The sequence below is a fragment of the Falco biarmicus genome, chromosome 6 (genome assembly GCF_023638135.1).
Source record: "Falco biarmicus isolate bFalBia1 chromosome 6, bFalBia1.pri, whole genome shotgun sequence".
Lineage (NCBI taxonomy): Eukaryota > Metazoa > Chordata > Aves > Falconiformes > Falconidae > Falco > Falco biarmicus.
Window position 1 is genome coordinate 59,476,299 of NC_079293.1, and position 14,082 is coordinate 59,490,380.

At 40.2% G+C, this 14,082-nt stretch overlaps 1 protein-coding gene across 12 annotated transcripts in view; it reads right to left on the reverse strand.

The window, feature by feature from the left end:
• Window positions 1-579: 579 nt before the first annotated feature.
• The window catches only part of PKIB (cAMP-dependent protein kinase inhibitor beta), a 56,054-nt gene continuing 42,551 nt past the window's right edge, over window positions 580-14,082 (reverse strand). For 9 of the 12 annotated variants that reach the window (XM_056343179.1, XM_056343170.1, XM_056343181.1 and 6 more), the window contains 2 exons: window positions 6,601-6,775; window positions 580-1,516 (listed from right to left, as the gene is read on the reverse strand). In XM_056343179.1, coding sequence (XP_056199154.1) covers window positions 1,431-1,516; window positions 6,601-6,748 — 234 coding nt within the window. In that variant the 5' untranslated portion in view covers window positions 6,749-6,775 and the 3' untranslated portion in view covers window positions 580-1,430. Of the gene's footprint in view, window positions 1,517-6,600; window positions 6,776-7,734; window positions 7,901-9,968; window positions 10,152-14,082 lie in introns of all 12 variants that reach the window. The other 3 variants (XM_056343176.1, XM_056343175.1, XM_056343180.1) reach the window with 2 other exon arrangements.

Below are 14,082 nucleotides of genomic sequence, written 5' to 3' on the forward strand. Positions count from 1 at the left end.
TTATTTTACCTTTCCAAACCTGAAAGTAATTCTGGGACATTGCACTTGTTAAATGAAAACATGTAAACGGAGGGAACTGAGTGTCAGTTCAGTTGGATAAAACTGAATCCTTTACTGAATGGTCCCCAAAAGACCCCAAAGACATGCGTGAGTAAACACACAGTAGAAATGGTAGCTGTGTGGAAAGGCCTCTTACAAGCTCTCTGCCAGCTATAAAAGACACAAATATTTTATGGATGGAATACCAGTCAAACGTGGAATGTACCCATCAGAGATGGTATGACTACAGCCCAGCAGGGGGATTGTGTGGGCAAATAAAAGCATTCACTTGTCAGTGTCAGTTAGGTTTCAAGCAGTACATAAACGGCTGCTGCCCTAGGCTGCTGTAAAGGTGCATGTCTGTACCTGAATCTTAGGTCTCCTACAATAAAGGAGTGAATGCTAAGTATTTTCAGGAGCATGACCTCCATAACAAAACAATTCCTTTCAGCAGAGAAAAACCTTTGCTTAAAAATCATTGTAAAAATCACAATGACTGAAACATCTTCATTGTCAGAAAACAATAAAGCAAAACCCAAATGAAATAAAAGGAATATGTATTATGAGATTTTAAGTCTTGTCATATAGAGGAAACATCAAGGAATCAATAGAAGACAGAAAAGATGATAGTTATTTAATTTCTACAGTAAGATTAAACAATTTTAATCACTTACAAACACGGCTACTTTATTTTAGCTACACATGAACAGCTACAATGTTCAGCCTGAAAACAGAAATGACAGAAGTGGCAAGACTGCTAAGTGTGGGAGAACTGATGATCTTCCATAATCAGAGTCAAAAGAGAGTTTGAAAACAAACACTACTTTTTAAGTAGTTTAAAAAAAGCTTTTGGAGACAGGAGGAGGAGAAAAAAAAAGTTGTTTTCATTTCTCACACCCACCTACGTATGCCTAATGAGAACAAAAATCTCAGGAGATAAATTACAGATAATGTCTGTAATCTAATATAAACTTAATACTGCCTTAAGGTGGGGAAAGCGAATACACCTTTGTGTCAGAGAGAAAGAAGGTGTTTTGGGAAATGAAGAAACAGGATTTTTATTCTGAAGTAATCATTAGTTGGTGGAACATCTGCTAGCTGTATTACTTAAAACTGTCAAAGAAGATTAGTTAGGATGAATACTACAGCCATGAGGAAACCCAAAACAAGAGACATATTCTTTAGTTCTCTTCCCATTTGAATGTACAGAACATTGGTTTTGAAGGACAACAGTAGAAAAAATAGTAGTTCCACATTAATGTTATCTAGGTACAAGTGCGTTGCAAAATCTTGTCTGTGCTGCTAAAGTTGCTACTGCACTTCAGAAGAGGTGACACAGGGAAACTGGAAAGTCTGTCGATGGGTTTCATTAATCCAGCAGTCCTCAGGTGTTAGGAATCATTGCTTTTTCCTTCCGCCTCTTGACTTTCCAGGAAGGCTTTGGATGGTGGCACTTCTCCACCCTCTGCTCCTTCATCTAAAAAAAACCCAAACAAACCAGAATTAAAACATTTATAGCACACACATTCTTAGTTTTTTTAATGCAGTCAAATATTTGGGTTTACTGGTTATCTCTGTTTGGATTGCCTATTTATTACCACACTCACAGGTGCTTTAGAAAGAGAGGTTAACTTGAAAGTTAAAGAACTTGCAGGAGCATCTTCCAAAAGCAATTCCCTATTGAGGTTGATTTGCCTGCTCCTTGCACATGCTGATCAATGTGCCTTTGGTTGTAAGAAGCAGATTGGAGATGACTTTTTATTATTGTTATTCTTTTTTTCTGGGTCATTTCTGAAGTCAAGTTAGAATAATGCATTCCTCTGAGCACTGCTTGGTTTCAGGTACATAACATTTCAGTTTATAAAAAATGCTAGATACCTGGCTGACCACCTTTGCCAAGAAATACCTAGGCAAATTCACCCCGTCTTCGTAAGATAAGGGGATTTTTTTGTTACTCTGATTTGGAAGTTCACTCTTCCATAGGTTAGAGTTGAATGCTTACCTGATTAATATAAGTAAAAGCTGCCTATCGTGTGCGGTCATTAGATGGAGAGTTCCACGCTGTCGCTTTTGATGCTCAAATTGTCTCACTGAGAAACAGGAACTACACTTGCCTCCATCTCCTTGCAAAGCACAATAATTTTCACACTACCTTCAAGTCTCACATGGCATTTACCGGTTCTAACAGAATACCCAAATGTAAAACAGGTTTTAAGGTCAAGGAGAGGTCTATTTAGCATACCTGGCTGTGCAGTCTCCCACTTTAATAGTTGTAATCTCAGTGGTACATTTTCAGCTATTTGCTCTGGAGACTTGCCATAAATTATCAAAATCAGACAAAAGAGTTATATATTTTGCTCTCTACATATCACAGCAAATAGATAACACTGTACACAATTTACCATCTAAAGCTCTTGGCAGAAACCGCTTGATGTTGCAAGTCTGCCCAGAGGCTTCGTAATCTTATATTGGTAAATTAAGAACTGGGTTATTTCATGGAATCTTAGAATTACAGAATGGTTTGTGTTGGAAGGGACCTTAAAGACTCTAGTTCCAAGCCCCCTGCCATAAGCAGGGACACCTTCCACTAGACCAGGTTGCTCACAGCCCCATCCAGCCTGGCCTGGAACACTTCCAGGGATGGGGCATCCACAGCTTCTCTGGGAAACCTGTGCCAGTGCCTCACCATGCTCACAGGAAAGAATTTCTTCCTAGTATCTAATCTAAATCTACCCTCTTTTAGTTTAAAGTCACTACCCCTTGTCCTATCACTACTACAAGCCCCTGTAAAAAGTCCCTCTCCAGGGACTTTTCTACTTTTGATACCCCTCAGCATTATGTAGGACAGCACTGTGAGGAAAGGAAGACAGAGCAATGTCCTCAATTGGCTATTTCTGTGTGGGGTTGGAAGTCTAGTATTAGTGGAGTCTTGCAGACAGGGTGGAGGAAAACAGTTTGTCAGAGAAAATCTAATCTCATAGTTGGTAGCACTTAGGTGTGCAACAGGTGCTAATTTGCTACGTATCAAGATAGTTATACACAGTCACCTAGAAAAATTTCAACAAATAATAAAGGTTATTTGTCGCAGCACTAGCAAAACTATCAAGCTGCAACAAGGTCTTTTACCATCTCATACCAGCGTACTCTTGATGCCAGTCCCTCTGCTGCCTTCTCCTCACCTCTCCTCATCCAGAGTGCTCATTCTCTCTTCTCTCTGCTTCTTCCTCCTCTCTCTTCCTCAGCTGCTCTCTTTTCCTTGGCTGCCCAACCTCTTCACAGAACCAGCCACAGCTGCACCTTGTCTATGTCAGCCAACCCACCGCCCCTGATGCCAGCCCACAGCTGTATATTATCAATGCCAATTAACCCAGCTTCATTCCTCTACAGTTATTGGCAGAATGCAGATTACCAGACATGGGAGACCAGTTGGCTCTTTGCTCTGAAACTTCTTGCAGACTCCTCTTCAATCTTTGGACCACCAGTGATACCAATTGACTGTTTTTAACATGGTTCCAGTATGGCCTTCTGCCAGACCACCTGTGGAAGGTCTCAGCCCTTCAAAACTTAGCACCATCAGAGGATGATCAGACAGGATACAGATGGTCTTCATTTCAGAGTCAGGCTCTCAGACAAACTGCTGGTGCCAAAATCTCCCCTGCTCTTCTCATGAGAATGTTAATTTGGTGTGGCTTGCAGAGTACGTGGAAATTTATATCGCATAGCTATGATCCTTGTATATTCGTAAAGAATAAAGCAAAGCCTCTTTTCTCTTCTAAACCAGACAAAAGGTATTAGTACATCCTGTTCCTGACCTTTCATTATGACAGCAGCTCACAGCATTTTAGAAAGAGGAAATGTATGATCCAATGAGCATTAGCTAAATTTGAAGCAAGATGGAGAGTCTTCCTCACCATTTCCCATAAACTTCACTGAAACTTTCAGAGTAGAAAAAAAATAGGGCATACTTTATATAGCCACATGTTCCATCTTCTCCACTTTTCTCATTTATCCAGCTTCTTTGTTCTGAGCTGGAAATCACTTTCATTTTTGTAACAGCTTATTGTTAAAGGCAGAAATAGGCAAAAGGAGATGCCTGTTAGAGCCCTAAGCATTTCACAAACTCTTCTGCTGTCACAGCATTTGAACTTCCAAACTTACTTTCCATTTTGATGAATTCTCCTCATTTTGCTTGCTGTCTCATCAGAAGTTTAACTTTACAACACAATGAGGCTGTAATTTCCGTCTATACTCCTGGAATTCCCAACCCAAAAAAGCATCCAAGCAGTTAGATTGGACCTAACTGTATCCTGTATTCATTTCCTATTATCACTACTGCAAACAGCTGATAACAGAAACTGCTCCTTCCAGGCACACTCTGGCACAGCTGTATGTCAATGACAAAAGCAAAAGATAATTCCATGCTCTTAATTGTTCTTCAAATGCTGGCAGTGCTAGTCCTTGTATTTGTAAGAAAGCATCAGTACATTTTGCTAAAACTAATGTAGCTGTGTTTCATTTCTTCTTCTTAATGCATTGGATGGGCACCAAGAGAGAATTATTCTGTCTGGAGGACTAAGTACTTATTTTATGCTGTGCTGTAACATTTCTTTTAACAAGACTTTATCCAGGGGCGGGGGGAAACATTGAAGAGAGAAATTTTGCATGCTTTAAAAAGTATATTTTTTCCAACTACTGAACTTTCCAGAGGCCAAAATTGAACAAACATGACAAACTTATCTACAGCTGTTGTATTCTTTTGTGCTTTGTTTAACATGGTTAATGTAGTGCAGCTCCCTCCAGGTTCACAGCTCTAAACAATACAAAGGTTAGTTCACATAACGTAGCAATGAGTATTTCAGTGGGTTGCACTGGTCACTCCACTTCCGTAGCTCCTGACGCTAATAAGGATGTAAATTCCCATCTACCTCCCCTTTGATAAGGGAAACAGTTCTCTCCTGCTGAAGCCTGACTATGCCAGGTGGAAGAGCTATTTGGAATAAAAGACCCCATAATACTTGAAAACCAAAGCATTAAATGTTAAGTGTCTGTACTGTGGAATGGATTTCCAGTGCTCCAGTCGCACACACCAGAAGAAGAAAATCTGTAGGGACATACTTTTCATATTCCTAGGGGAAAATCTCTCATCAAAAAAAAGGACTTTTAACTGGACTCATAAGGCTCCCCGCTTTACTTTGAATGTACTGTGACACAGTGCCCACCATCCTTCCCACCTGTTCTTCCAGATTCTCCCAGTTCCCCTCACTCCTGCCCTGCAGCCTGAGGGTATTTAATCTTGTTGTCTTTCTGTTTTTCTTCTTTATGTCCACCCTCTTTCCTTCACAAAACTTTGTGCCTTCCTTTTGCAAAAGTAATGCATCCTTCCAGCACCCATTCAGATCGTTATTTTCCTCTCTGTCCCAGATTCAAGCCAGGATGTGGTCATTTGGTCCCTTCTCACTCCTGGAAACATTCTTTCTGCTTGCCCAGCAGTCCTTCATTGGGCCCATGTTGGATTTACATTACAGAACCCCCAACACATGAATATAAATTAAATCAGCAAAGCAAGAACAACTTGTAATCAAAACACACACACACACACACACAGAGCCTTTATGATGCTTTATGAGGCTGTAAACTCAACATCCTGTAATTGCTTCAGGCAATGTACAAGCAGGACATGCAGGACGCATCCTCAGAGCCTGACAATCCCTCCTACAATCTATCTCAGTTCAGATTAACAGACCCTCCACTCCTCAGCACAGGCCTGCCTCCCACTGTGCTGCACCCACACCATTGCTGCTCCTGGATGTGGGACCACCAGTTATCGTGGCATTTGTCACAGCAGCAACAGTGATGGGCATGAGAAGAAAAAGTCACTTCCACACCAGAACCTAAAGAAATAGGTGCAATTCATGCTTAGGGCCAACCTATAATTCTCACTTCATAGGCATTAGAAACCAGACTTATGAATCTGAAAATCCCCCAAAAGTAAAAAGAACTCAAATATAAAGCTGGTGTTGATTAGACCTATGCTAAATTAACAGAGCACCTTATCAAATTAAAGGATGTGCCAAAATAGGACACTGGTCTTAGACAGCAAAGTTGAAACCCTACTAGCAGGAATAAATCACTGTAAAACCCAACTTTCAACGTATATGCCTGAGTTAAAATAGTTGTAATTGGATTAACAGCACAGCTTGCTGTCTTGTTCTGAATGACCTCAGTGCAGGACTAAATACTAATTTATAGCTGGAGTGACGGTTTTCTAAGCTGCCCAGCAATGCAACTGTGTTTGTTCTTCCTCAGAGGAACTGGAATTCAGTTCCCAGCACATTTCCCCAGGCTGCTAAACACTGAATCTGTGGGTGGATATGGCAGACTTAGTCTGGGTTAAAATTAACGTGTCTCATCAGTAGGTAGAAGTGGTAACTGCTTTGGAAGTTAATCCTAAATGAAGAAATATTAGTATTGACATCAAAACTGCGTGGTGGCAGAAATCTTAAGGAGAAAGCAAAGGACAACTGCATAAAAATGTCAGTTTCTTGAATGTGCAGCCATTACCTTCTGAAACGGAGAGCTCAGCCAGTTTGTGTGGCAGGTCTGAAGTCCCAGCACCAGCAGGAGAGCCCAGAATATCTGGTAAGGCATTCCGGCGGCCTGCCCGTCCTGATGCTGCAAAATCTGTGACCACAGGCTCTACATCAGTCATTGCTGACTCCTTTCCTCATAGCAACATCTGCATATGGAACAAACATAGGAAGAAAACAGCTGTAGCCCAGATGGATGCTTATCACCTGCTCAACAATACAATAGCCATAAGGGGTCTTTTGTTATTAAAAGCCATGTATTTCAATGCTGAGTGCTCAAGCTTCATATGTACCCCAGAAGAAGATAAAAGAATCTCTCTGCATTTCCTTATGTTGCCATTTGCACATCAGACTAGCACAATGAACTGCTCTGTACCTACAAGAAACCTGTGGCCAGGGTCAGCAACAGCCCTTCCTGCAGGCTACTTGTATGTCTTTTTGTGACCTGATCCCTCTTTTTAAGTGGTTGTGCCATACAGCCACTGGGAAAGGAACCGAAACTATTTTGTCATACTGTCTCTGTGAAGCAAAGCATGTTTTCTTTATTATGAATCTTGTTTAGATTCTTATTTAGAATCTTGTTTGAACAAACTCCTTTCACAGAGGAGAAAATTATATTAAAAAGACCTCTCAAAATACGAACAAAAACTCTTCATAACATTTCTTTATCCTGCAGATATCAAACCATTTATTTTCCTCTGCTCCTTGTCAGCTTCAACCTTAGCTTATGTATGTGATTTTTACCTAATAAATAATTGAATCTTGAAAATAACAGAACCAACAGTGTTCTGCTCCCTCAATCCCTGTCTCAAAGCCCATTGAATTGAACAGGAAAACTGCTGCTTTGGACAGCTTTGGACCAGGCATTGAGGTGTTTGCAGGACCACATGCCAGGGCACCAGCTTGACTGAGAATACCTGGAGCAGAAGGAGGCGATACTTAGCTGCAAGTAGCACACGGGGATAGTGCATGAAAAAACTGCCATTAGCAGTTGTATTATTAAGAATCACTAAATACTATCATACCAGAATAATACCCAATAATTTCTGATAATTAACAGTATTTTCGGATAATTAGACACAAACTGTTAGTTAAAAACAATATTTACTTGCTCTTTATGAATGCAGTTCTGTGTGCAATGTGGGAACAGGCAGGTTGTCTCTCTGTAAATACAGTCAGTGCTTTGTGCAGGAGAGGTTACAGATGGGGCTGGAGACCAATGTGACGGAAGGCTGTCGGCTTTCAGCTGACAACTGGCTGTATTAGATTAAGAACTGGATAAGGAAAGTCTCAGTCATTTTAGTGTTGCTCATACAAGAAGCAAAGCATCATAGTCCCCCCTTCTAAAATTCTGCTAAGGTTGGAAAATAGCAGTACTCTCATTTCAGGGATAGAAAAACTGAGGCAAATAGAGAGCAAACATGACTTGCTCTGATGTGCAGGAAGGGAGGCGTAGAAATTTGATTACTGATGCTGACCTGGCATTTCGACTGCAAAGAACATTTTCCTTTTCTCCCTCAAAATGCCTTTCAGCTATGTCATTCCAACAAGAATAAATATTCTTAATCTTCATTGTATCTTTGTAATAAATGAATCCTTCTTGGCAAGAAACGAAGGCATGAGTAAAATCTGCAATTCTGAAAGATGACTTGAACATGCAAATAAACCACTTTCTTTAACCAAAGTCAGCAACTGAAAAGTTCTGACCTGGAGATTTAGCAGGAAGTTGCTGTCTTGCATGAAAACAGTCACATGAAGCCCAAATGAACCTTCTCCATAAGTAGCAAAAATATAAAAACTATATATGGAGATTCAAAAATGCAACTTTGAGAAAGTATACACAGTATGGGTAAACATTCTCAGTTACATAGAGCATTATACTATGTATGCATTAAAATGGGTGAGGTCACCACTTGACAAGAAATATCAAAATAAAGAAAATGAATCCATATTTACAGACCCAGTCTCACGGCTTTTTGTGGGTGTTCATATTTACTTAACTGTAGGTGTCCTAAATATGTTTCTCCTCATGCTCACCAGAACAAGTATAGAGACTGTAAATTACACTTCAGAAAATACTCAGGATCTCCTTTTGCTTATGTTAAAATTTATTCCCAATGTCAAAATACTAGTGTTGCTGCAGTACCTGCCCATTTCATTTCAGCCATTTAGTTGGTGAGACAATAATACTGTTGTAAGCTGACTGCTGTTCAAATCAGGATCTACAGAATTACATTAACATCAAAACACACCAAACTTTCTCAAGCCTGTCTTGTGGATGCCCACCCCACCCCCGCCCCACCTTGCATGGATGTTTTGGTCCTTAAATGGTTACTTTTTAAATGCAGAAAATTGGCTCTGCAACTTATGCTATATGAAACTACTCACTTCTGAAGTACAGTTTCCTCTTATCCACCTTGTGCGCTTGTTTCAAATCCCTCCCTTTCCTCTCCAGATCATCTTTTTCTCCACTGATAGCATCTCCTTTCATTGCATAATACTAGATCAACCCAGAAGGAGGATGATGGACACAGTCTGACATGCTTTTATGTTGGTGAATTTTGATTTATGCACTTGATTAAGAAAGCGTACAGAGACAAACCTAGAACATCTGTCAGACAGAAAATCAGCTGATCGTTATCCATCAGTCCAGTGGCCATAACTCAAATGTAGCTATCTAATAATAATAAAAGTACACCACCCTTTATACATGTAGCAGTTATCACTAAGTTTTCACTTTTGTTTTTTCTATACTACACTTAAGGTATTACAGGCTGAGAGGAAGAGTGCGTTCAAAAGTTAAGGGCTACCCACTGTGCTAGCACAGGATGTTCTCTAAGTATATTTTAAAGATGAGGGACTACCCCAGCAGGCTTAGACTTGACATTACAAATCAAAACTTAAGTCCATTTAGGTCCATATAAATAAAAACCTAAGTCTACCTCCAAACATAATACAGATCGTATTCAAAATAGCTTGCTGCTCTACTTTAGATAAATGGCACTTTGTTCTTTAATGATGTAAGAAATTTCTTTAATTTCATTCTGATGCTCTCTTATAATAGCATTTTCTAAGGCCTACAACCAAGTAAGGATGTAGAGTTTCTTCACTCTTCAACTGTTTTCTACATTTAATTTTTTTAACATATCCATCAGGAAATACCTATCTTTTTGGCATCTTCTTGCATCTGTTATGTGTAGTAGTTTTCACGCTTCCTCAGAAAGTAACAGAGTGTGCACAGCATCTATTTTCCCAGTTCCACTCCTCCTTCCACTGCCAACATCTCCTTCAGCTTCACTGAACTCATTTTTCTGTAGCCTTATCCAAGTTAAAGATACTTACACCTTGGCAATGCCTGCATGCAGTAGCTTCTCTCAGCTTCCAAATTACTGTTGTCATTCTTCTCCCATGTCACTGCTCACCACAATAATGGTGTGCAGCTCTAAAAGAATAGTGACAGATTTCCAGAGCAGAAGGTTCTGCAGATCTCTGGCTCCATTTTTTCCATAGCAAAACCCAGGCCACCTAAAAGCAGAAGGGGACTGGGTGGAAAACAGAGTTGAGCAGGAATGTAGACTGCAGAGGATCTACAGCAGGAAGGCAAGTGGACCTCCCAAAAAAGCTCACGCACTAAAATTGGAGACCGAAGGCTTTGACTGGCATCTCAGCTAGTACTCCATCAGTACTCCATGGCACCAGCCTAACTTTGCAGCTCATTTTTGGGCCATGCCATAGCACTAAGGGATTTTTGGGAGTACTAGGTTAACCTTCTCATCTAGGCCTCTGAAATCCCTGCAGGACCACCCACAATGCACAACAGATCACTCAGGTGTGCAAGGGGGAAAGAAATGCTCTGCTGGTGAAAACTGGCTACAAACAGAAGTGAGACTCTATTACTGTATCTATGAGACATTCAAGTTAAGTGTCCTCAGACAAAGCAATGGCAGGTAAACTACCAGTGGGATTTTCTCTGAAGGAGACAGTTTTTTAATCTTTGAATCTTCTTTGGTTGGCAGCATAGCCAGCCCCTTGTCGGGAAATGAATCACAGAGGCTGGTGAGAATTTATTTAAATAAATGACAAAGGAAAAGAACAAACAAGTCTCCTGAAACAACTTGTGTTGAAGAGCAAGGGAAAAAATGCTTTAAGGTGCTCACTTGTGGCAGGTGCCACAGCCCACATGGTCCACATTAAACATCAGTGCTGTCTCTTCCTCACCCTATCTGTTAGGAAGTAGATAAATCTTCTGATCTTCTACTGTCTTATACAGAGACAAAATACTGGTTTTGTTCTGCTTGGAAGGACAAACTATTCCTCAGGAAATTTCAAAAGGTTTCTGACATTACTATTGTTGCAACTCTGTGCAGGAGACTGAAAGACCAAACACATCACTCCTTGCCACTCAGGCACTTCTCTCAAAAACTTTTTTCTTAGGTCTTACAAATAGTCTCCGTCTGCACTATCAGAGAAAGCTACACCTCCCAAACAGTTCCTTTTGAATGCCCCTTAGTAGGAACAAACTGGAAAGCATGAAATCTTCTCACAAACACCTGAAAAATACAATAGCCAAGTAGGACTTTTAGAGCCAGACTGATTGATTCTATGTCTTGATGGTCTCCTACTGCAAGATGCATTTCAGCATCTTACTATATTCAGAAAGTACTTCAGTCCTTTCAGTTGTGTTTAGTTGTTTTTTATTTACTTGTAAGTAATGTGTTCTCCAAGCACCTTTACTCCAAAAGCCTGTAGGTTCCTAAGTTTCTAAGTAAGGAGAACAGAAAACTTACTGAATTAAATGCTTCCCACTGCGCAATCGAAATGAAAATCACATCTCCTTGCTAGGCAGTTGCCATGCTTTCAAATCCTCTTCTGCTGTGGCTGCATCCTGATAGATTTACCTCCTCTTCCCAAAAATCTCAGGATAGGAACTTTCTCATTATATCTGCCCATGTCATCCTTACACTTTATCCTAAGGCATTACTGGACCACAGAAAAAAAAGCTAGGAACATTCATGCTTTCAAGGAAGACAGTCCAGAGATTATGATGATGACCAACAGTAACCTGGGCACTCGCATAACGATTTTTGTGAGAAAAATTTCTGTTACGTATGTTTTCACATCAATAACATTTGTAACAGACCTGTAAACCTAGTGCTGGGAAGCACACAGAAAGATAAGGAAGCAGTCTTTACCATATCTATATCAAACAAGGAGTCTGGGTTGTTCGGGGCTTAGGACAGGAGACCACACATTTCTTAATACACAGAAGCAATATAGCTAACTATATGAAAGTTAGAAGTGAATCACTCAGGAAAAAAAGTAAATTTGTTAGCTTTCAGATTTTTCAATACATCAGGAAGTTGAAACAAGAGTTCCTTTTATTATTTCATGTTAGAAAGATGATGTGCGTTTCCTGTACCAACAGAGATGGCCTCTCTAGTGCATGTCCTCTGAAAAATTCATGAGTTGTTTTCCCATACAGGGAAACTAAATTTTATCCCATCTCAGTAAATCTACAGTGCAGAAGCATATCTGAGTCCTACACCTTCTGTCTCAGTCCGAATGTTACAGCCCATATAACACATGATATTATTTGGATTATATTTGAAAGTTTGGTATATTGTATAACAGGTTTTCACTTTCGGTTCTTTGCAGTGTACACAGCTGGACAGACATTTAACATATATGTCTTCTGTGTTTCTTCTGCTCTAGATACGTGACCTGCTCTACACTCTTGCACCAGTGGCAACACCCATACTGATAATGTGCAAAAATGGCTTCCATACATGATTTTCCTAGTCCCAAACTGGTCAGTCTGGGATACCAAGGTTACACCATTCCTCCATTTCCTGCCTCAGTGCTCTCAGAAGCACTGAATGAAGGTCCAAGATCTTGATCATGTTCACACACTCGATCAGTTTGGGGCACAGAATCTGAAAACCTTGACCAAAGCTGTAGTATAGAGACAGGAGCTGACGAATTTTGCCCTTTGGTGGGTCCAATTTCTAGATAAATCTTGGCTATGCTTTCTTGAGGAATGGTTGAAGATGGGGAATTAATTTTAGTAAGTATTAAGGACTATCACAAACCTCGCCAAGCTTCAGCTTCAAATGCCATGTATATCTTAACTTTTGCTGTCTCCTGTATACAATATCTAAAAAGTGTATATGTGCACTTGCATAGATACTCCAGCTGAAAGGACTGTTGTAAACCAGTATGCCACATCAGCAGTACAAGGTATGTATGGCATGAAACCGCTTTCTAGAAAAATGAAACGGGATGGACTTTTTTCTTCTTTAGACTGGTACTTTGAAAATTGCAGCTGAATTTTCTGATCACTTCCATAAAGCAAATTTTATACTCATGGAAAGGACAAGAGAAAAAAACTTATTAGTCATGCTGCTTTTACACTTCTGGAGAATGCACAGATGCCGTGGTGAGGTCCACCCTCTACAAACCTGTACAGGGTAGAACAGCTTTACTGCGTTTGACCCTGAGTACACATAGAGCTCTGATGCACAGAAGAACACATCACAAAGCTAACAGCAGTTCTAAGCAATGGTACTATTTTTCCCTTGTGAAAGAAAATAAGGAAGAGAGGACAAGGGGTCATGATACTGACAAATTAATCAGAAGTTGTCTGCAGCAAGTAATAAATGAAGTGACATTAGCTGAAGGAAGTCAATACCATGCAAGTGAGCAAGTCACTTTCCAAATGTCTCTTGAGTGACCAAAAGCAGTAACAGACTTATGCTTTAGCTGACTTCACAGGAAACACAGTTCAACAGGGAAGAACTCTTAACGCGTCAGCTATGCTGGAAACAAATCAAATGCATCCCCTACTGTGGAACAAGAAATGAAGCTCAAAGGTATCAAACCCACCAACTTAATTCTTCCTCTTATATTTTGGCCATTCAGCTTCACAGTTTTCATTTCCTATTGCGAAATGATGGAGAAGTGAAAGGCATGGGGAGTCTGTAACTGCGCTTGTATGTAAAGAGAAGGAGAGATTAAATGACGGTTCATGCGAGATAAATTACATGGCAAGCTAAAGGGACACAGGAAGAAAGGAGAGCTTTGGAAGCTTACTGAGGAAGATAAATGAAATCAGTAATAGGGAGTGTCTTTGGAGGGCAAGCGGGATGGAGGTGGGGAGGAAGAGAGGCTTGGTAAAGTCTGGGGAATGTTTCAGGAGACCAGCTCTGCTGGAGGAAGAGCACAGAGATGGGCATGACACAGAACCCATAGATTAGTAGCAAACTAGCTAGGTAGCAGTACAACAGGATTTTTTTTTTTGGCTTAAAAGTATATGTGTGCAGTTACCCCAATATGCCCACATGTAGGAAACCTGAAGAGCCTGCAAGAGAACTACAAGGACAGTTTACTACACCAAGGATTAATTTTTTTTTTTGGAGGGGGATAAACTATTTTGTTAATATGACACATGCTGCAACAC